Below are 22,018 nucleotides of genomic sequence, written 5' to 3' on the forward strand. Positions count from 1 at the left end.
CGCTGCAGCTCGTTAAAGCTCAGCTTGATTTACGAGCTGCAGGCGCAGTAATCAGAGTCAGACGATCTGCTGTCTGAGGACACTTTACAGCAAACGTCAGATAACGCGCTGTCGGCCATGTTTACTCCCAGTCAGGTGACCTCAGACTCCACCCCCTCTCAGTGGGGGACATGCTCCTTTGGGTGGTGTGTTCAGGGACGTTGGGATTTGCAGCTCTGGCTCTGAGTTTCTGGTGTGTGCCTCTCCTGCAGGGTGGACCTGGACCAATAGGTGACCCGGGGACAGCCGGACGCCGCGGAGCGAATGGACAGAAGGTGTGTGACATCATCATCACATGAATCACATCCCACAGAGCCAGATGCGAGCTGCTCTCAGTGTCTGAGTCCTGGTTAATCCAGATATTTGGTGGAAAGGGGCGGAGCTTATGCAGGCAGGATGATCCGTTTGAGTTGTGATGTGACCCAAACTGTCGTCCTCGTTAAAGGGTCAACCAGGAGATCCAGGAGAAAAAGGAGTCCCAGGGCCGCAGGGACCCAGAGGCATGCCGGTAAGGAGCGGCCGGTCGGTGCGTGTGTTCCGCTCTGAGCCGCTCTGACTGAGTGTGTGTGTGTTTCAGGGTCAAGACGGCAGAGACGGATATGGACCCCCAGGCCCCCCAGGTGTAAAGGTAAAGACAGAGACTGATGAGCAGGCGGTGTGTTGACAGTCCGTTTGGTGTGAATCACTGTGACTCGTCTCCACAGGGGGATCCTGGTTTCCCCGGTTACCCCGGTCTGCCGGTGAGTCCGATCATTCAGCCCCTTCTAAACTCTGAGGTCTGATGATCTCTGACGTCTGAGTCCTGATTTGAGAACTCTGTGCCTGTGTTCAGGGTGAGGACGGCCTGCAGGGACCTAAAGGACTTCCAGGGCGTAAGGGGAACAGCGGCCGCGGGGTGAGAGCCGCCTGCGCTGCACGTTAACACGGTCTCTGTTCTGCTGCTGATGTTTCTGTGTTTGGTGGATGCAGGGAATCTCAGGCAGGTCGGGACAGCCCGGAGTGCCCGGAGGGCCCGGATACGCAGGACACAGGGTGAATTTTAAAACCTTTATTAAATATGATTTATGTTCAGAGGAGACACGTCCTTCTGACCAGACTGTCCAACAGTGATCTCCAGTGGAACGTTTACACAAAAACATAGAATTGAGGTGTTGGGTCTTCATCCTGACTGGACCTGGACCTGCTGATGACGGTGTTCTGGTCTCTTTCAGGGTCTCAGAGGTCCTCCTGGGATGAAAGGGATGACGGTGAGTCCACTTTAAGTCCTGCCAGCCACCTGTCCTGTACTAACTCTGTGCTCTGTGTCTCAGGAGTGTCAGCTGGTCTCCTACATCAGAAAGAACTGTGGTGAGTGTGGTCTCATTACCGATGTCCTGCTGATCTCCCTCAGCTCTGAACTAACCGTTTCCTCTGCACGCAGCGCATTGCGGCGGTACGTACCCCCATTTATCAGCCCGGTAATGTGGTGAGTACAAAGTGTCTCCTGTGACCAATCAGGACGTCTCGTCGTCAACTCATGGAGACCTCTGTTCCCGTCTGACCAAGATGGCGTCCAGCCGTCGTTCTGTAAAATCAGCTGTTTAGACGGCTCCTGGCTCCTCTGCTGAACAGGGACTCTTTGTTGGTTTTTAGGTCCCTTGGTGTGCCCAGTCTTCCCCACAGAACTGGTGTTTGGCCTGGACATGTCTGAAGACGTGACCCCAGCCGCCTTTGAGAGGCAGCGCTCGGCGCTCCTCTCCCTGCTGGAGGACATCACAATCACCGAGAGCAACTGTCCGAGGGGCGCTCGCGTGGCTGTGGTCGGATACAGCACCTACACCAAGTACCTGATCCGCTTCCAGGACTACCACCGCAAGCCCCAGCTGATCGAAGCCGTGAAGAACATCGCTCTGGAGAGGACCTCCAACCGACGGCACCTGGGGACCTCCATGCGCTTTGTGGGCCAGAACGTCTTCAAGCGCGTGCGGGCAGGAAAGATGATGAGGAAGGTGGCGGTCTTCTTCTCTAACGGGCCCTCGCAGGAAATCGGTGACATTGTGACCGCCATGATGGAGTACCGCGCTCTTAACATCGTCCCAGCCGTCATCTCCTTGAGAAGCGCTCCTGCTATCAGTCGAGCACTGGAGGTGGGTTTCCTTGTTTGGCCTTCGGGACTTGTCCTCATTGTTTAGCCGCGGCTCCTAAATGATGCTCAGACTCGGGTCCTGGAGGTGGCTCAGCTGCCTGTGTGTTGCACAATAAAAGCTGCTGTTTGTTTTCAGGTGGATGACTCAGGAAACGCCATCTTCAGCGTGCTGACGAGGCCGCAGGAGCAGGCCGACGACCTCAGGAGGGTCAGGACCTGTGCAATCTGTTACGGTGCGCTCTCACTTTGAATCATGGCGTGATGATGATGTCAGAACCGGTTTGTTTTGTGATGAGGTCATCAGACAGATCATCTGTCGAAACGCTCTGTCCACTGGAGCTCCCCCTGTAGGACGTCTTTCTGGGCCCATGTGAGGTCTGGCTGATGTTTTTTGATCATTAGGATCCAAATGGTTCAAGTTGAAAGTCCTCCTTCAGGGGGGGTCCTGCAGAAACCTGCTGCTAAATGCTAACACCGTGGTTGTTGCAGGGCCAGTGAAGGTGCTGCTCTCTGACATGGACTCTGTCTCTTTAGACCCCTGCACACGCTCAGAGGAATGTGTCATCCAGGAGCCGGTGCGGCCTCAGCAGGTGGAGGTGGACCTGGCCATGGTGGTGGACAGCTCCAGAGAGGTTCAGGCTGACGAGTACACTGGCATCCAGGAGCTGCTGGGCTCTGTGGTGGAGCAGCTGGCCGTGAGCTCTGCCCCCCGCCAGGCGGGCACCCAGGCCCGGGTGGCTGTGGTCCAGCAGAGCGGCTTCCAGGCTAAGGTGGAGTTTGGCCTGCAGACCTACCAGAACCACGACCTGATGAAGCAGCACCTGATGCAGAAGATGCAGCAGCAGAGCGGCTCCTCCTCGCTGGGACTGACGCTAGACTACACCCTGAGGGAGGTGCTGCTAAAGGCCAGCAACCCCCGTCCCAGGAAGGCTCTGCTGGCGGTGGTGGGCACCCAAACAGCCTGGGAGGACCGGGCCCTTCTGCACGACATCTCCCAGAAGGCCAAGTGTGAGGGGGTGGCTCTCTTTGTGTTGACAGTTAGCGATCGCTACAACCGGACCCAGGTGGAGGAGCTGGCCAGTGCGCCTGTGGAGCAGCACCTGATCCACGTCAGCAGGCTGCAGGCCGAGGAGCAGGGCTACGCCCAGCGCTTCTTCAGGGTCTTCCTCTCCGTCCTCAACAGTAAGACTCTGAGGGAGCAGCCGCCATGTTGGCTCCAGTTCTTGTGATGCTGACGAGGACCTTCAGGGGGCCCAGGTCTCTTCGTTTATGTTCTGTGTGCACATTTCTCATTTCAGAGGGAGTCAACACGTATCCTCCTCCTACAGCTAGGAGGACATGTGAGGAGCTGGGCAGGCAGGGCGGACAGGGCGGACAGGGCGGACAGGGCGGACAGTTCTTCATCCCAGGGTAACCCAAAACCCCCACACAGACACACACTTCCTTTCCTCTCTCCTATACACATAGATGGACATGTAGATGGACACGTAGGGGCTGTAACCTGACCTAATGATGAGTCCACTGTGTGTGTGTCTGTGTGTGTCTGTGTGTGTGCAGGCACGGCTCTGCGGACCGGGGGGAGCTAAACGGGGACACGTTTTCGGAGCACAGAGGAGGACAGACTCAGACCGGCCAGCTGGACATCATCGAGACTCTGACCAGAGGAGACGGACAGGGATACATCTCAGAAGCTAGTTTTAATGGTAGAACACACACACACAGACACACACACACCTCAGCAGTTTGATTTGATCCCTTGGCTCTCAGTGTTTGTGTGTTGTGTTGCATGTTTGTGCTGATCACACGCCTGGCTTGTTGTTGTGTGATGTGTTGTCATTGTCGCTGACGTTCAGGATGTTGTGGGTCTGCATGTGTCCTCCCCGAGCAGCAGCTCTCCTGTTTCAGCCCACAGTCTGTTTGTGTAGAAGCAGGAAGTGTTAACATGTAAGACAACTGCCCCGCTCCGTGTCAGCTGACTTCCTGCAGGGGACACAGGGGACACTGACTTCCTGCAGAGGACACTGACTTCCTGCAGGGGACACAGGGGACACTGACTTCCTGCAGAGGACACTGACTTCCTGCAGGGGACACAGGGGACACTGACTTCCTGCAGGGGACACAGGGGACACTGACTTCCTGCAGAGGACACTGACTTCCTGCAGGGGACACAGGGGACACTGACTTCCTGCAGGGGACACTGACTTCCTGCAGAGGACACTAACTTCCTGCAGAGGACACAGGGGACACTGACTTCCTGCAGAGGACACTGACTTCCTGCAGGGGACACAGGGGACACTGTCTTCCTGCAGAGGACACTGACTTCCTGCAGGGGACACAGGGGACACTGACTTCCTGCAGAGGACACTGACTTCCTGCAGAGGACACTTACTTCCTGCAGGGGACACAGGGGACACTGACTTCCTGCAGAGGACACTGACTTCCTGCAGGGGACACACTGACTTCCTGCAGGGGACACTGACTTCCTGCAGGGGACACACTGACTTCCTGCAGGGGACACTGACTTCCTGCAGGGGACACACTGACTTCCTGCAGGGGACACTGACTTCCTGCGGGGGACACAGGGGACACTGACTTCCTGCAGGGGACCCTGACTTCCTGCGGGGGACACAGGGGACACTGACTTCCTGCAGGGGACCCTGACCTGGGACAGCGGAGCTGCTGCTCTGGGGGCCCTCCCTGTCAGTGTGTAGTAAATGTGTGTGTTCTGCTTTCAGCCCGCTGTCAGCTGGATGCTGACTCTGGTGTCCGGTGTAACGACTATGTCCAAGTTTGGTACTTTGACAGACACGTCGGTGCATGCTCTCCCTTCTGGTATGGCGGTTGCGGCGGCAACGCCAACCGCTTTAACACAGAGAATGAATGTTTCAGGACATGTGGCGCACATCGTAAGTCCTGACTGCACACACACACCGTCTCTGTGGACTGTCTGTCATTAACCCCCTGTGTGCTGCCTCTCCCTGTCAGTCCACCAAAACAAACAGTGATCTGATGAATGTCCGCCGTCGTTTGGACGTTCAACAACAAACCGCTTTATGATGTTTGAAGCCTAAAAATGATCCCCAGGAGCTAAAAGCTAATGCTAAGCTATAAAGCAGCTGCAGCACGGTCACATGACTACACCATCAGCACCACCAGGTCCACCCTCTGACCTCTGACCTCTTCTACAGCACCTGGATGACCCTTAGAGACCTTGTCTGTAGTCCCATGTAGCCTTGTTAGCATGTAGCCTGTGTTCAGACAGTGAACAGTCATCAGTGGATTCACTGTGTGGTAGAATAAAAACCTGATTCCAGCCGCTCCGTGAGCTGTGACTGATCTCTGCTGTCCTCCCTCACAGATCCCTCCATCGTGCTGAGGCCGCAGCTCACCGGCCTCGTCTCCAAAGGTAAACTCTGCCGCACCGACCACACTCTGCTGGCTGCAGTCAGTCGTTAAAGGTCTGTCCTACAGGGGGCGCTCTGCCGGCAGTGTGTAGGGCCACTTTCATCATGTTGTTCTGACCTCATCTGATCAACAAGTCTTGATCTATAACTCAGTGACGTCACCACGAGCCACGTTCTGATTGGACACATCAGCCAGCAGCAGCAGAGCCCCTATAGAGATATATATGTGAGGAATCATGGAGGGAGGAGCTCCTGTCCCCATCAGTCCTAACCTGAACCGACCAATCAGCAGCCGTTAGCAGCATGCTAGTGTTTGATGGGCTAAACCAGCTTCAGCTCAGAGAGACCAGAGGACATCAGTCTGTGTACATTCAGCTCTGATACAGGATCAATACTGATGACATCACTGATCACTGCTGCTCATTCAGACTGTCTGCAGAGCGCCCCCTACAGGAGTGGTGGACAGGTTGTCTGGTCAAAGCTGTGAGATGAGACCTCATGGCAGCTCTGTCCTTCCTGGTCTCATGGTTTAATGATTGATCATGTTACAGACCACAGACGTCTGTGTACAGACACACTAACCCTCTAACCCTGTCTCCGTGCAGAGGCCTGTCTCCTCAGCCAGGACCAGGGCGACTGCCAGAACTACACCATGATGTGGTTCTTCGACACCACACAGAGCGAATGTTCTCGCTTCTGGTACGGCGGCTGCGGCGGCAACAAAAACCGCTTCAAGACGCAGGAGGAGTGTGAGAACCTGTGCCTGAGGAGGAGTCGGTGAGGAGGAGGACAGCTGCACTCCAGACATTTCAGAGGACACGCGTCTTCAAGGAGGGAGGTGGAGGCGGCCTGCACTGAAGATGCGGCTCAGCAGCTGCTGAGGACTCGTCCTTCTTCTTTCTTGAACATGCATGTTTGATTTCCCACTTTGAACAGAGCAGTGCAGCGGACCCTCTGTATCTGAACAGGTGCTATCTGAGTGAAACGGGTGGAGTTAGACTTTGAATGTTTGTAGGATTCACACCAGAAGTGGACTCATTAAAGATGTTTCTGTAACTGAACTCCGAGTGCCGAGTCCTTTTTTCCAGAGGTTAAGCCTCAGATCCTCCTCAGCTGTCTGCGGGTAACACGCTGCATGAAGTGGTTCCATGAAGATAGTAGGACCTGTCACATTAACCCTGAGCATGCTGAGTGAGGCCTGCAGCCTCTGACCTGGAGCTCCTGGTTTCTTTGTGTGTCTCTGAACACTGTCTGACTTTGGGCTGAATGTGTGGGGACGTCTACTCCTGTGAAGATTGACAGCTGTCAATCATCTTCCTCACTGCAGAACGTTGGACGCCCGTTGGTCTGAAACACTTTTCTTAAACTCTCCAGGTTGATGAGCAGCAACAGCTGCTGCTCTGACTCTGACAGTGACTGTCCAGAGGGACAGAGCAGACAGAGCTCTGTCCCTCTGGACAGTGTTAACACACAGCTGCTGATCATCAGCAGCACCTGCTGTTTGCAGACTTTGATCAGATGACGTGTTAGTAAATAGTTTTCTGAACATATTTTCACTGACCATTAAAAATGAAAACGCAGCGAGCGGCTTCGACTCACACCAGCTTTTATTGGACAAACATGAAGCTCACGGATCCTCTGTGACGTGTTGCGTTCCTTTGATCAGACCTGCAGCAGCCAATGAGCTGCTGAGTCCTCCACAGCGTGACGGCAGCATGTCAGACCGTGGAGCATCAGCATTTACACACAGGAACCCTCACGGAGCGCGCTCAGACTCAGGACGCAACAGGAAGGAAATCTCCACGAGCACACAGCCTCACACCATCAGGGTCAGACGTCAGACGGGTTAACTGGTTGAAGCCTTTTTGGCCTGAACCAGTCTAATCAATATGTTAACGGTAACAAATCATTCACTAACAGATAAAAGACAAAACTAGTTAGTGTCTTTTGAACGAGACTCTTCAAGGACACAACAGGAACGCCGTCACGAGCCAGTGAGTGATTTTAACCGCGTGGCGTTCTGTCCTTCATTAGTTAACTAGTCTGACGTTTGGTCCTCGTAGAGTTAAAGTCGTCTGATGTGGATGAAGAAGAAACGCTCACGCAGACTTTCACTTCCAGACTTTGACGATTCCGTCCCTGGACGAGGTGACGATGAAGCCCTGTGTGGTCTGGAAGGTGGCGATGTCAGTGATGATGTCATGATGTCCGACAGGAAGAGACTCTGGGCCGCGGCGAGGAGAGTCCTCTGCCGCGCCGCTCTTCTGTTTGCTGTGGATCTCCTGCAGAGAGAGCAGAGATCAGAGCAGAGTCCCGCCGACAGAGGCGGGCGGAGAGGATCGAGCGCCGCTACCTGAACCACTTCAGTCCCCTCGATGATCTTGCGGCTGTAGAGGACGGACGGGCAGTGCAGAGAGTCGTTGGCTCCTCCCGCTACGATGTACGACCTCTCAGGATACGCCAAGTCCCAGAACCTAACATCACACATGTGGAGGGTTCAGCAGCTGTGAGTGTGTCTGTGTGTGTGTCTGTGTGTGTGTGTGTCTGTGTGTGTGTGTGTTGTTGTGTGTCTGTGTGTGTGTTTGTGTGTCTGCCTGTGTGCGTTGTTGTGTGGAGGTTTTTCTGGGTCAGACCTGATTCTCATGTCAGATCCAGCTGTCAGCAGCAGAGGGTTCCCATCAGCAGGACTGCAGTAGATCCCATGAACACTGTGAGGAGACGGCTACACACACACACAGACACACACACACAGACACACACAGTCAGTGATGTCTGACAGTCCAGACCGCCGTGGTTGAAGGAGGAACCAGCTGCTGTTACCTGCATCTCAGACAGCGGCGGGGCAGAGCTCGCCCACAGCGTGAATTTACGATCGCCCGTCTCCATGTCCCACATCGACACTTCATTGTTGCCCTGGACAGCTACACACACAGACACACACACACACAGACACACACACAGACACACAGATGACGTCATGTACGTTTGGCAGCTCCGCACTGGGACATGTGATGGACAGGCAGGTGACTGACCTGCGATGACAGATGACTGGTAGAGCGGATGCATCAGCAGCCGTCTGACTCGTGCTCGGGCAGGGTGCGAGTGGTTTGAGATGGGGAGCTGGAACCGCATATCCCAGCAGGCCATGGTGCCACTGCTGGTCCCTGCAGAGGACGGAGAGTTTTACATGTTTAATGTCACTGGTTCTTCTTCTCTGTCCGCCCCAAACCCTGGATCCCTGAATGTTGGATGAACCTAGGCAGAGCCAGCACTGGTGCATGTCGACGGCGAAGGAGGTGATGAGCCCCAGCCGGAGGTCGTGACGCAGCGTCCAGGCGTTGGAGTTGGAGCGAAGGTCCCAGCCAACCAGCGACCCGTTGACCGTGGCGTACGCCAGCACCGACTGAGCGCCCGAGTTGAAGTGGTGGATGTCCACCGCGCAGCCGTCCTCCTGCAGGTCCAGAGACCTGACAGACAGAGGGGACAGACCTGCTGTAGGCGGGTTAACCAGCGGCGTTTCTGGGGTCTGACCTGTCGCCGTTACCTGGTCTGAAAGGGCTGCACTTTGGGGGATTTGGGCGGTTTGTTGGCTTCGACTGCCAGCAGCTGGATGGATCCGTTGTCTGAGGCCACGGCTAAGTAATGTGTGCCCTGGCAGAAGGTCAGGGTCTTCACGTGGCCGCCGATACGAGAGTACGTCAGCACGGACCTGCGGGGACAGACAGGGACAGACAGCATTCTCACCGAGCCCTCAGCGCAGACAGCGGAGGGGCCCGGGCCTCACCTGGTGGTCGTGGTCTTCCCCTCCATCTTCTGACTGTCCCAGACTTTGACGGTGCCGTCGTTGGACGCCGTGGCGAAGATGGAGTGTTCGTCTGAGACTCTGATGCGGTTCACAGCGGCCTTGTGTTCATGGAGGTGAGCGACCAGCAGGCCTTTGGGGTGCCAGCCTGAAACACACACTCACAGCTCAGTCAGTGTTCACGAGGCGGAGCCCCACAGCGCCCCCCGTCTGCAGTTACCAGGCGGAGGCGGCCGGCTCTCCCACTCGGCGCTCTCCATCATCTGCTTGGCCATGCGCTCGGCGCTGCACTGCTCCCTCTTCTGCTGCACCAGCTGCTGCAGCTCCGCCTTGCAGGTGTTGATCCGTCGCTGGTAGGCGGGGCCGCTCGCCACCGACTGCAGCACCGCCACCGCCGGCGCCGCCGCGCTCTTCCTGATCTGACCCACAGACCCGTCCGCCGCCTGCAAAAAGGTCACAGAGATTATGCGAGTGTGACAGTGAGGTTGTGTGCTGATCATCTGGTGATACGTTTGTGGTACAGTGGAGGCGTTACCGTGGCGACCTGCGTGGACGCCGGCTCCTGAGATCCAAACATGCTCTTCCACTCCTCGTTCATGGCGGAGTCCTGCTTCGTGTGCTTCCTCGCTGCACAAACACACAGAGGATCAGATGTGATCAGAGCAAAGGGCAGGAGAGACTTTTATTTTGAAGGAATTTGAAACTGGAGGCGCGGCGGAGTCTGAGGCCGGTCCGGAGCTTGGAGCGCTCGGAGTGATTTATATCAGCGGAGCTTGTTTCCCATCATGCTGCAGACGGCAGTGATTAGCTGTGCTGATTTACTGGAAGACATCTGCAACACAACTAAGACGGAGTGTCCACTGGGGACGGAGTCAGAGCCGACATCCCCGTATCTGAAACACCACTTAGGCCTCGGCTGACAGACCCGACACCGCAGCTATAAATAAGCCCTGAGGACCCCGGAGGAACTTAACCCTTTAATTCTTTTACTTTGAAAGGGTTCAGGCTGAGGACTGTAAAGATCTTGGAGCAGCCAGGTCTGGGCTCAGGTCTGGGCTCAGGTCTGAGGGTTTTACAAGCTGCTTTGAACCTTATCCGCCTGATATGACCTTAAACTGGTTTTATACAGAACCAGGCTCATGTATCATCCAACAGAACCCAGAGGGTACAAGGATTTCACTCATCACTCTACATGAAATCCTGCCTTCAGGCAGAGCTGTACCTGGACTGACCCCTCGTCCCTTACACGGCCCCTTCAGGCTGCAGTCCTCCTGATCTCTGCTGCTCCAGGGTGGACTGAGTCCCTGCACGTCCCAAACACTACTTGACTTTGTTTTATTGGGCCTGTGCTGCTGGCCTCTTGGCCAGGCCCCCCTTGTAAAACAGATCCTGATCTCGAATCTGGTTCAATAAAGGTTGAAATGAACAAACCACAGCCAGGTCCAAATGAAACCAGGACTGACCCAAACCCAACACTGCCGCTTACCTCTCTTGTCCTCAGCCTCGGTCTTGGGTTTGACCAGGTCCACCTGGCGGCCCGTGATGCCGAGCATGGCCAGGTCGATGACGCCGGTCTGGACCGCCTCTCCCAGGTGGCTCTGCTCCCCCATGTTGGCTTTGGCTTTGTTGGATTTCAGCATGAAGTCTTTGAGCGCCAGCAGCTTGTCCTCCTCTGCCTCAGTCATCCCCTGACACACACAGAGACACAGACACACACAGAGAGACACACACACAGACACACACAGAGACACAGACACACACAGAGACACAGACACACACAGAGAGACACACAGACACACACAGAGACACAGACACACACAGAGACACAGACACACACAGAGAGACACACACAGACACACACAGAGACACAGACACACACAGAGACACAGACACACACAGAGACACAGACACACACAGAGAGAGACACACACACACACAGAGACACAGACACACACAGAGAGACACACACACACAGAGAGACACACACACACAGAGAGACACACACAGACACACACAGAGACACAGACACACACAGAGAGACACACACACACAGAGAGACACACACACACAGAGAGACACACACACACACACACAGACACACACAGACACACACAGACACACAGACACACACACAGACACACACACACAGAGACACAGACACAGACACACACAGAGAGACACACACAGACACACAGACACACACAGAACAGTATGAGAAGGTGCTTCTCAGCAGTAACACATGAGTCTGAAATGAAGTTCGACTGCCAGATAAAACAACACTGTGTGTGTGTGTGTGTGTGTGTGTGTGTGTGTGTGTCTGTGTGTGTTTGATGTTCATTCTAAATTCTTTCTAAATGTAACTTTCCCATGGTTGTGCTGATGGGGCCCTGCTGAAGGTGTGGGCGATCAGAAGTGGACTCGATGGACTCTGAGTCCTGAGCCTGCTCCGGGCTGTAACTGGTTAACAGTGTGCTGGTTTACACTGAGCTGTGTGGGGAACAAAAGAGGAATTTGTCCAGAACCCCTCTCGCTGGCTGTGAGGGGCGTTCCTGTGGTTTTTCCTCAGAACATTAGAAACTGGCTCCGTGTCTTCTGCTCTGCTCTCCAGATGGAGCCTTTACAAACCTCCGCTCCGCTGTGTGAGGGTCGTGTTGGCTGCAGCAGAGTAACACACACTGTGAAATGTGCCTGCGGCTTTTCACTCAGTTCACGAGTTTCTACAGAAACTCTTCGAGCATGAGAGGTGAGATTCTGAGGAACCATCAACACTGGTCAGAGACCACAAACATGTGTGGGACTCTGACCTCTGACAGTCCAGTCCCACCACTGACAGGACCAGAGTCTGACCAGTACATGTTCAGAGGTGAAGCTGCATGTCTCCATTTGGCTCAAACTCCACCCACAGCCAGCTCCATCCCTCCATCAACTTCAGGTGTAGCCTGGCTGCTCCGCTGTCTGCTGACTGAGCTCAGCAACAACTAACTTAACACTAATTAAGAATCAACGCTATGTAACCATGGTTACACATCATTAGAAGAGCTCTGACCTGGGTGTGTGTGTGTGTGTGTGTCTGCAGTCAGAGTGTGTGTACAGCATCTCTCAGGTGTTCAGACAGAGTTCAGCTGCAGGAAGCTGCAGGTCAGAGACTCTCTGAGTGTTGGTCATGTGACTCCATCATGGCGTCCTGCTGAGGGGGACAGGACTTTCTGTTTGTACTGAGTCGTTGTGTAGGAGCGTTGTTTGACCCAGACATGTGGAATGAAGAGGTTTAATTAAATATTTTAACTTGAAGTGTTGTGAAGTCGCCGGATGATTCTGTGTTCTTTGAAGAGGCATCTGGACGTTTGGCTGCTGCTCCCAGCAGCTTCATCGGTGGCTGGGGCCTCAGTGGGCGGGTCTGTGTGAAGCTCTGAGTGGATCTGTGTCACGCTGGTGAACATGTGTTTAAGTGGTTTGTCGGGGTTCAGAGAGACGGTTTTATAACCAACACGTTATTAAACGTTTTGATCTGCTGATGGATCACAGGAGTCTGACGGAGGATGTGGTCCGCTGTCTTCCACTGTCACAACATCTCAGCATGAAGCCCTGCAGCGACACATTCCTCATGTCGCTAAGGGTTTGGAGACGATTAGAACATCTGACGGTTCACACGGAAAAACCCGCTGACCTCTCTGTGGCGTCAACAGGTCAAAGAGCATGAGAGGGAGCTGTGTCAGAGCACTGCAGCGATCAGTGATCGGCTGCTTTTCCTGCTTCACTCCTGACAGAAACGGACCGGCCCGAGCGAGGAGCGAACACTAGAGTACAGATTAATGGTGTAAAGGTCTAAAGCCTGTTATGGTTACTGCTGATCAAACATGCAGCCTCTGTGAACACACGCTGTGAGAGTGACTAATGAGACTCTGGAATTCAGGAGGATTTTCTGAGAGTTCTCAGCAGAGGGAGGACGTGTAGGAGGGTCCTTCAAACATTCATCTCTGGTTCAGATTTTAAAAATGCTTCCAAGCTCTGAGTGCCAAAACCCTGACCCAGTCCATCAAAGCTTTATTCTACATGTTTCACTCCTCCACAAAAATAAGTGCTGGCTCCCACATGGCTGCAGACAAGGTCACACAGCGCAGCAGAGAGACATGATGAATCTGTGACACCCCGAGTGCCTCTGAACTGACTGTGTGTGTCTGTGTGTGTGTGTCTGTGGACAATCAGCTATAAGCTGTGTTTCACTGCCCCCTATGGTTGAATTTTATCATCACACCCAGAAACTGTAGAAAAACAAAGGGAACGTTCTGATGGTCCTTGAATGCATCGTGTGAGGTTCAGTGTGAAAATGTAACCAGATCTAAGCTCAGAATATTCCACATGTCTGAATCAACATAAAGAGTTCGCTCCATCCAGAGTCAGTAAAAACTAAGAGCTCTGTCCTCACGTGTCACATGTGAGCAGCAGTCACATGACCAACATTCAGAGAGCGACTGAAACAGACCTCCCCTCAGCAGCCGGTGTTCTGACCTGTGACAGCAGCTTCTTGAGGAGCTGAGCGATGGCCGGGTCCTCAGGAGTGGGGCATTCTGGGATTGACCCCGCGCGCTTCTTCTGCCGCAGCAGCAGGTGCCTGAAGAGGCTGGCGATGTCTTTGGAGCGCAGGGCGTAGTCGAAGATGGAGCGGCTCACAGGCTCCTTCAGCACGCTGAGCAGCACCAGCTCCTTATCGATCTGAGGAGAGAGAGAGAGTGTGGATGACTGAAGATGAAGCTGGTGTGAGGATGATGATGGGACTCACCTGGATGATGGGCTGGGTGATGAAGGGGTTGAGGTGGGGCATCAGTTTGCAGTAGACGTCGGCCACATTGAGGTGCTGTGCGACCACGGTGATGAAGCCCACGGCCCCGTAACGGATCCACAGGTTAGGATGACAGAGGAACGGAGCTACGGCAAGCAGGAGAGGAAAAAACACATGAGCAGGCTCAGAGAGAACGGAGCCGCAGGAAGTCCCCGGCGGCGCCGCAGGTGCTTTGAGACGAGCATGTGTTCGGTCAGGGAGAAGCCGGCCTTCTGATCTTACATATGTCGCTGACAAACTCGTAGATATGCGGCTTCTGCAGCAGCCCCAGCTGGCACATGCAGGTCAGAGCGTTCAGAGCTTTGTAGATGACAAACTCCTCCGTGTCGCTCAGGCCCTGCTGCAGCAGCGGCTTCAGGATGGAGGAGCTCTGCCAGCCCACGTACGCCGCCACGCCTTCAGCATGAGGACACAGAGGAGAGAGACACGGAGGTCAACACTGACTGAACATGTAACACACCCACAGCCAGTCTGCAACAGAAATTAACCCCAAAATGTCTGCAAGAATCCACAACACTGACAACACGAACAGCACTGAGGGCAGCGGGCGCGTCTGAAGCCGGCAGGTGTGCGTGAGCTCTCTTACCCACGATGCTGTCGAAGAACGCTCCCCGCAGGTGCCAGTCGTTCTTGTCGTTAAGGAAGGTGATCATGTGAGACAGAAGAACGTCGTTGGCCTTCTGTCGACCAAAGAAGACGCAGAGGCGGGTGATGCCGTTCTCCATCAGCGACTGCTTGACGATGTTCTCGGAGTCGCTCAGCAGCGTCACCACCTTCTGCTGCACCATCTCATGCAGCGCCTGCAGCTCTGAGCATTAACATACAGCAGCAGGGACTGTGTGAGTCTGTGTGTGTGAGTCTGTGTGTGTGAGTCTGTGTGTGTGTCTGTGTGTGTGAGTCTGTGTGTGTGAGTCTGTGTGTGTGAGTCTGTCTGTGTGCGTGTGTCTGTCTGTCTGTCTGTGTGTCTCTGCGTGTCTGTGAGTCTGTGTGTGTCTATCTGTGTGTGTGAGTCTGTGTGTGTGAGTCTGTCTGTGTGCGTGTGTCTGTCTGTCTGTCTGTGTGTCTCTGCGTGTCTGTGAGTCTGTGTGTGTGTCTCTGTGTGTGTGAGTCTGTGTGTGTGCGTGCCGCTCTCTACCTGAGTCGTAGTTTTCGTTGGGGTGAAGAGTTTCCTCTGCGTCCTCGCCGCTCAGGTCCTGCTCCGTGTTCACGTTGTTTTCTTGAACCAGCTCCAGAAACCGCAGCGCGCTCTCTGCCAGATGTGCGATGTTTTCTACAAAATACAAATATTTAAAAAACTGATTTACTTCAACGCAGAGGAACATTCCGACAGGCTACACCCAAACAGAGAACTTTGGGGTTTGTGTGATCTGTCAGATGTGTGTTCATACTGGAGCCCCTGACCTGCGTATGCCAGTCTCACGATGGTGGCGTCGTCCTGTGCGAGGTGGGCGATGCCCGGCAGGATGTATTCTGGGTAAATATTGACGTCATTCCTCGGCACCTCCTTCACCAGCGCCAGCACCTTGGCCAGCGTCCGCACGGCCTGAGCGCGCACGCGAGGCACAGGGTCGTTGCAGAAGTGCAGCAGGTAGGGCGTGATGCGGTCCAGCAGGATGTCGACGGCGAGCCGGGGAGCCAGGTGCAGGATGAGCTCCAGCGCAGCCAGCTTAGAGTCGCAGGAGTGCAGCGTTTGCAGGCAGGAGGTGATGACGGACACCAGGACGATGAGGCCCTGCTCCTCCCTGGAGCTCGGTACGAAGTCGCCGGTGTCCTGTGATGAAGAGGAGGAGGATCCTGAAAGATGAGAGGAGGGGGTGAAATATAAGGTCTGGTCCTGCGGCAGAGAAAAGCTCGGACTTATCTCACCTCCACGCAGGTTGTGCAGGATGTTGTCGAGGTCTTTGCGGATGACGAGCACCCGTTCGTCTGCAGACTGGAAGGTCTCTTTAGCGAACTGAGCCATGTAGGGCTGCAGGAAGGTGTAGAAGATGTCGGGGAAGGCCTTTCCTCTCTGCTGCTTCAGATACTCCTCCGCCGTCAGCCGCTTCTCGGGCTCCCGCTGCACCATCTGCGCCACCTGACAGGAAGAGGGGACAAAAGTCTTCTTAAAGGGGACCGTTCACAAACACTGGTGTTCTTACTCTAACAGGGTGAAAGAACACTGCTTGACGTTATCATAAAAATGAGACGTGTCTACATGAGGTGAATGGTTCTGTACCAGCTCTCGGATGCTGCAGTCCTCGATCTTACTGAGGACCTGCTCGGTCTGGAAGTGTCCTTTCCGATATGCCAGCAGCTGGGACAGATCAAAGAGAGGGACGCTCTCTGTGAACAACTCCGCAATCACACAGCCTGGAACAGACAGATCGGGGGTCAGACAGAGAGAAAAGTGAGCCTGTGCTCTCCGCTTGCTTCCGTGTCTCTGTACCTGCAGAGAAGATGTCCATGGCCTGTTTGAGCTCGCCGCGGCTCCTCTGATTGTTGTTGGTCAGGTCCACCAGCGGTGTGTTCTGGTCGCTCTCTGTGGTGAACATGCTTCCATCCACAAACCTCTCCGGGGCGATGTAACACGTCCTCCGTCTGGACGTGTCGAAGAAGTAGTTGAAGTCGGCGGGGTTGTCCTCTGGTAGGAACGTAGGCTTGAAGTTGGCAAAGTCTGTGAGCAGCACCCAGTTCCAGCTGGTCACCATCACGTTCTCTGTCTTAATGTCTCCGTGGCGCACGCCGGCCTTGTGTGCCTGGTCGACAGCGTTAAGGATCTGGAAGGCGAGCCAGCGCTTCTCCACGTTGTTGAGGAAAGGCCGCGTGCTGATGCGGTCATACAGGTTGTCGCGGACGTACTGACGGAACAGGATGGCAGCTTTCTCTGTCAGGGAGGTCTTCTGGAAGGGAAGGCAGTTCTGGCAGGAGTGCAGCCGGATCTTCAGCTCCTCCAGCTCCTGTTTGTAGCTGGTCAGCGGCAGCGAGGGGTCCTGGATGGCGAAGACTTTCACCACCACCAGGCCCTCCCGGTGCTTAGCCCGGGCTACCTTGAAGAAGCGAGTGCTTCCCAGACTTTTATCGTACTCGTGGTCGTGGATGTCTGAGAAGTAGCTGTCCACAGACAGAATCTGGGAGGGGGCGATCCCCGCCAGCTGATTCCCCATGGCGCCTCAGCACAGGTCTGACCAGAGAAAAACAAACACAGTGAGCAGTCCGCTGGTTAGTAGGTGTGCATCTGTCCTCAGCTTAATCTGAGCTCAAGATTATTCAAAAACAAAGCGAGTTATTGGTCAAATCTGGCGCCACAAGACCACAATATCCGCACTATTAAGGTCAGAGGTCAGAGCTGTCTTTACCAGCTGATCGTCCCTCCGTATAATCCCAACCTTCACCTCCGTCGACGCAGTCACGTGACACAACACTTTGACAGCTACTAATTAGCATGCAAGCTAACCGCTATTAGCTCACTAAACCGTACTTTGAGAAACAATCCAGCTGTTCAAAACGAACCGGAGATGGTGTTCAGCGGCTGCTGTTGGCACCAAACAGTGACGGAGTTAGGGTTAGCAGGTTAGCAGGCTAGCAGTGGTCGACGTCCTTTTGGGTCCAAGTGTCAATGCTAAACGTCAGGCTCCATGTCGTCTCTCAGTGTGTTCAGCAGATCAGATATCTTCCCCTGAAACCTGAGGACAGAGCAGCTGCGAACAACACAGCAGCGTATCAGCCTGAATCACTGGCTAGCCGATTAGCCTACTGTTGTTGTTGTTATCATCTGCTTCCGCTTCTTCTTCTTCGGTGTGTTTCATTGCAGCCAGTGTCCTGCTGGTTGCACTGCTGCCATCTGCCGGATTCAGTTAGCAACAACAGAGAGTGGTTTGCTGCTGATATAACCGTGCCTCACACAATCATTTCATACAATTGTCTTTTCAGTATTTCCTGTGTTCAGGTCTGAGTTTGGGGACTCCAGCCCGCGTTTCTTCTTCTGCGGTGGGCTGTCCTGCAACAGTGTCAGCATGGGCAGAAAAAATACAAATAAACACAGGTTAATTTGATTTTGTGTGGTTCGCTCATTCATTGGTCTGATCTGTGTTTAAATGATGTGTGGGTGGAGGTAGAGGCCTGTTATTTAAAAAACTTGTTGTAATGATAAGTGTTAAAAGGGGAACCACCCATAGGGGGCGATGTAACATCAGGAATTGACTGTATGAATTAAGAATTAATTTATATAAATAACAAACATTACACCTGTCAGTATATTGTCAGTAGTTCTATGTTAAAAACAGTGTTTTACAGTTAAAGAGTTAAGATGGAAAACGCCGACGGTCGAACCGGGTATCTGTGCTCCGTCATCTGTGACGTCACTCGCCGCTCCATCGAAGACTTCCTGGATTTCCGTCGCGCTCCGGAGCCTCCGGCAGTACGTCCTGTCACTAATTTAAAGTGCTTCTGTGTCAGTTCACTCACATCCCCTTACTGAATGTTAAATGAATTCTACTTAATCACACAAGACAAACAACTATTGTAGCATACCGGTGCTGAAATGTGACATTTTAGACCGCGTTAGCCGCTAGCTTGAGAGTCGCGGCTAAAGCTAATCTCCGTGTTCCCGCTTCTGTTTGTGCTCGTTAGCTGCTAGCTCTGATGTGTTTGCCGCTGCCTGGTAGGTTGTGGCTGGGTGTGTGAGTTTTGTGCAGCGCTCCTGTGGAGCGGGCAGATAACTGTGTGTCATATTTGCTGCCAGGTGTGTGAGTAAACACCTGGAGGGATCCACAGGTTGCACTGAAAACATCAGAAACATGCTGTGGTTAAACACTTCTGTTGCTAAATAACTGAAACAGAATGGGACCAAGCAGTCGTAGAGCCTACATGTTGCAGCTTCATCTGGTGAATATAGCTCCCTGTCCTGTAAATCCTTTGTGCCTCCAAAGGTATTAGCTGGCTCATTTTGCTAATGCTAGCTGTCACCTGTGTGCATCAAATGTTAGCAAATGCCCTGTGAGGCTACATATAACAGTTAAATATGTTCTGTATATTCCTTGATTTCAGACATTTACTTCCTTGCAGTAATGCGGTCGCTGTACCGGTCTGTCGTGGTGAAGAAGGAGCTGAGCCGGAAGGCGAAGCTCTCGATTTACCGGTCAATCTACGTTCCTACCCTCACCTACGGTCATGAGCTCTGGGTAGTGACCGAAAGAATGAGATCGCGAATACAGGCGGCCGAAATGAGTTTCCTTCGAAGGGAGGCTGGGCGCTCCCTTAGAGATAGGGTGAGAAGCTCAGTCACCCGAGAGGAGCTTGGAGTAGAGCCGCTGCTCCTCCACATCGAGAGGAGCCATCTGGTTCGGATGCCTCCTGGACGCCTCCCTGGGGAGGTGTTCCGGGCATGTCCCACTGGGAGGAGGCCCCGGGGAAGACCCAGGACGCGGTGGAGAGACTATGTCTCTCGGCTGGCCTGGGGACGCCTCGGGATTCCCCCAGAGGAGCTGGAGGAAGTGTCTGGTGAGAGGGAAGTCTGGGTGTCCCTGCTTAGACTGCTGCCCCTGCGACCCGGCCCCGGATAAGCGGTGGAAGATGGATGGACTTCCTTGATGTCCGAGTTGCACATGAAGGAAACGGGAAGTATTATTTCATAACCTCAGCGTTGTTTGTTCGCTTGTTAGGCTGTGGGGTGTGCAGCTAATCCCCAGCTTAGCTTTCTGTGCATGTTTTGAATATTGGTGGAGTGGGTATGTGAGGTCTCTACTGAAGCAATACAGAAAGCTAGCTCACATGATGCACACTTTTTAGGCCAGCAGTAAATAATGTAATGCCACAAAGCTAACATGAATAATGAGTGATTTCTAACCAACAGAAGTTGTGCGGGTCATTGGTTGTAGCTTTCATGTGTTGTTTGCTTATGGACAGCTGCTGCACAAACTTCATGTTACTGCAACATTTCTTTTTATTTGAAACCACAATGAAACACATATATTCACAGAGATCGAACATCTCCAAAGAAGTGCTAACTCTGAAGAGCTAACCACAGTGTCAGTGCTGCTTGTGAAACTACAGATCTAAACGACACCGTGTTCCTTCCACCACACGGAGGTGCCACTGAGTGAAGTGTCCAGGAAGCGGCTGCAATCCTCTGAAACATATCTAATGAGGCGTTATGATGTTTTCAGGATCAGAATGGGCTCGCCGCTAGCTCCAAACTAGAGCAAAACATCCACAACAGCTGTTCAGTACCAATGGGTGTGTCCTGTCCTTCTGCCCCAGGGGGGGGCGCTAAAGAGGTCTGAACGAGCAACACAAACATTTGACAGAAAATGTTTTTGATTAAACGTCAGTCTGAAGATTCACAGGACATAAAAAAGCTCTGAAACACAACATATAAAGAGTTCTCTGATCAGTTCACTTCCTGGTTCGTCCTCCATTTGTCCCTCCTCGCTTCCTGTGTACGTACCGAGGTCGTCCTCTCCACTGTGAGGCTAGTCGAGTCCACAATAGATCACCTGCTGGACATCGAGGACCTGAGAGTCTGTCTGTCTCACTCCTTCCTGTCTGCGCTGCTCTGTCATTGGCTGTCGCTTTCCCCCAGGAGCCAATAGGTGGTCATCTTCCCTTTGCCCTTAATGTCTATGTCTCCTCTCAACTCCAGCTGGAAGCAGTTAAACTCCAGCAGGACATCACGAGTCGCTGCCGACACGTGGATCTTCAGCGCTGCGTGCACACACACACACACACACACACACACACACACACACACACACAGTTAATTCCATGTGGCCATGCCTGCAGATGTCACAGTGTCTGTGCTGCCTTTACCTTCTCCTGTGGACTCCATGCGTGACGATGTGTTGACTGTGTCACCAAACAGACAGTAACGTGGCATCTTCAGACCCACCACTCCTGCACACACCGGACCTACAAACAGACACACACAAGACAACATCACAAGATGAGGGGGATGTAAGTCAAGAAAAAGTGGAGTGTGTAAATGTGTGTGTGTGTTGTGGACTGACCGCTGTGTATTCCTATCCTCAGTTTCAGCTGCTGCTCCGTCCGGTGGCAGATCCTGAAGGTCCGGACAGCATCCAGCAGGGCCAGGGCCATGCGGGCGATCTCTCTGCCGTGCAGCTTCCCGTTCCTCACAGGCAGCCCTGACACCACCATGTAGGCATCACCGATGGTCTCCACCTGGGGGCGCCAGAGGACCATGAAGCAGCAGGAGGAACACCGTCAGAGAGGACCACTGGTCAGATGTTTCATTTATTAAAGTTAAAAATCAGTTTTTTTTTGTTCTTGTTTTTTTTCACCTTGTAAACATCAAAGTTGTCAATGATGGCATCAAAGCAGGTGTAGAGGTCGTTGAGTAGTGTCACCACCTGCACAGTGACAGACACACAAAGGTTTATATCACCTGACTTCATTCTTAATGCTAAGCTAGGCTAACCGTATCTCTCTCTACCTCCATTGGTGTGCTCTCTGCTGAGATGGCGGTGAAGCCCACGATGTCACTGAAGTAGATGGTAACCGAGTCGAAGGCCTCGGCCTGGACCGTCTCTCCGCGCTTCAGCTGCTCCGCCACCGAGCTGAGGGCAAGAGAGGTAGACAGTGAGAGAGAGAGAGAGAGAGAGAGAGAGAGGCGTGGAGACAGGCGGACAGAGCGGCACTGACTGCGGGAGGATCTGGTACAGCAGCGCCTCCGCTTTGCGTTTCTCTTCGTGATAAGCTTGAGTTCGTTCCTCCACCAGCTCCTCCAGGTTGTTGGCGTACTGCTCCATACGAGACAGCAGGTTGTCCAGGATGTTGGTCCGTGACTCCCTGACACACACACACACACA

The 22,018-nt window shown here is 53.5% G+C and overlaps 3 protein-coding genes across 5 annotated transcripts in view; 1 reads left to right on the plus strand and 2 right to left on the minus strand.

Annotated features, from left to right (window-relative positions):
• Positions 1-6,629, plus strand: part of col6a4a (collagen, type VI, alpha 4a) — a 37,604-nt gene extending 30,975 nt beyond the window's left edge. For 2 of the 3 annotated variants that reach the window (XM_028425019.1, XM_028425021.1), the window contains 17 exons: positions 252-314; positions 485-547; positions 617-667; positions 744-779; positions 872-934; positions 1,009-1,071; positions 1,251-1,286; positions 1,350-1,386; positions 1,460-1,471; positions 1,672-2,165; positions 2,301-2,397; positions 2,699-3,346; positions 3,463-3,574; positions 3,722-3,867; positions 4,900-5,070; positions 5,523-5,570; positions 6,174-6,629. In XM_028425019.1, coding sequence (XP_028280820.1) covers positions 252-314; positions 485-547; positions 617-667; positions 744-779; positions 872-934; positions 1,009-1,071; positions 1,251-1,286; positions 1,350-1,386; positions 1,460-1,471; positions 1,672-2,165; positions 2,301-2,397; positions 2,699-3,346; positions 3,463-3,574; positions 3,722-3,867; positions 4,900-5,070; positions 5,523-5,570; positions 6,174-6,349 — 2,316 coding nt within the window. In that variant the 3' untranslated portion in view covers positions 6,350-6,629. The remainder of the gene's footprint in view (positions 1-251; positions 315-484; positions 548-616; positions 668-743; positions 780-871; positions 935-1,008; positions 1,072-1,250; positions 1,287-1,349; positions 1,387-1,459; positions 1,472-1,671; positions 2,166-2,300; positions 2,398-2,698; positions 3,347-3,462; positions 3,575-3,721; positions 3,868-4,899; positions 5,071-5,522; positions 5,571-6,173) is intronic. The other variant, XM_028425020.1, reaches the window with a different exon arrangement.
• Positions 6,630-7,157: 528 nt separating this feature from the next.
• On the minus strand, positions 7,158-18,007 carry pik3r4 (phosphoinositide-3-kinase, regulatory subunit 4). Its single transcript, XM_028425028.1, has 21 exons — positions 17,703-18,007; positions 16,639-17,373; positions 16,429-16,562; positions 16,077-16,287; positions 15,612-16,004; positions 15,346-15,480; positions 14,797-15,018; positions 14,433-14,606; positions 14,151-14,296; positions 13,880-14,083; positions 10,857-11,058; positions 9,906-9,997; positions 9,591-9,813; positions 9,353-9,518; positions 9,113-9,277; positions 8,824-9,035; positions 8,601-8,732; positions 8,389-8,489; positions 8,202-8,290; positions 7,922-8,042; positions 7,158-7,850 (listed from the first exon to the last, which is right to left on the minus strand). Exons 2-21 carry the CDS (start codon positions 17,354-17,356, stop codon positions 7,680-7,682), a joined length of 4,011 nt encoding a protein of 1,336 aa, XP_028280829.1. The 5' UTR covers positions 17,357-17,373; positions 17,703-18,007; the 3' UTR covers positions 7,158-7,679.
• Positions 18,008-20,237: 2,230 nt separating this feature from the next.
• Positions 20,238-22,018, minus strand: part of LOC114448223 (atrial natriuretic peptide receptor 1-like) — a 30,004-nt gene continuing 28,223 nt past the window's right edge. The window contains exons 17-22 of the mRNA XM_028425033.1: positions 21,852-21,998; positions 21,643-21,766; positions 21,491-21,559; positions 21,197-21,371; positions 21,000-21,098; positions 20,238-20,894 (exon numbers count right to left, since the gene is read on the minus strand). Of these exons, the coding sequence (XP_028280834.1) occupies positions 20,749-20,894; positions 21,000-21,098; positions 21,197-21,371; positions 21,491-21,559; positions 21,643-21,766; positions 21,852-21,998 (760 nt within the window). The 3' untranslated portion in view covers positions 20,238-20,748. The remainder of the gene's footprint in view (positions 20,895-20,999; positions 21,099-21,196; positions 21,372-21,490; positions 21,560-21,642; positions 21,767-21,851; positions 21,999-22,018) is intronic.

The sequence above is a fragment of the Parambassis ranga genome, chromosome 16, assembly GCF_900634625.1.
Source record: "Parambassis ranga chromosome 16, fParRan2.1, whole genome shotgun sequence".
NCBI classification, from domain to species: Eukaryota; Metazoa; Chordata; class Actinopteri; family Ambassidae; genus Parambassis; species Parambassis ranga.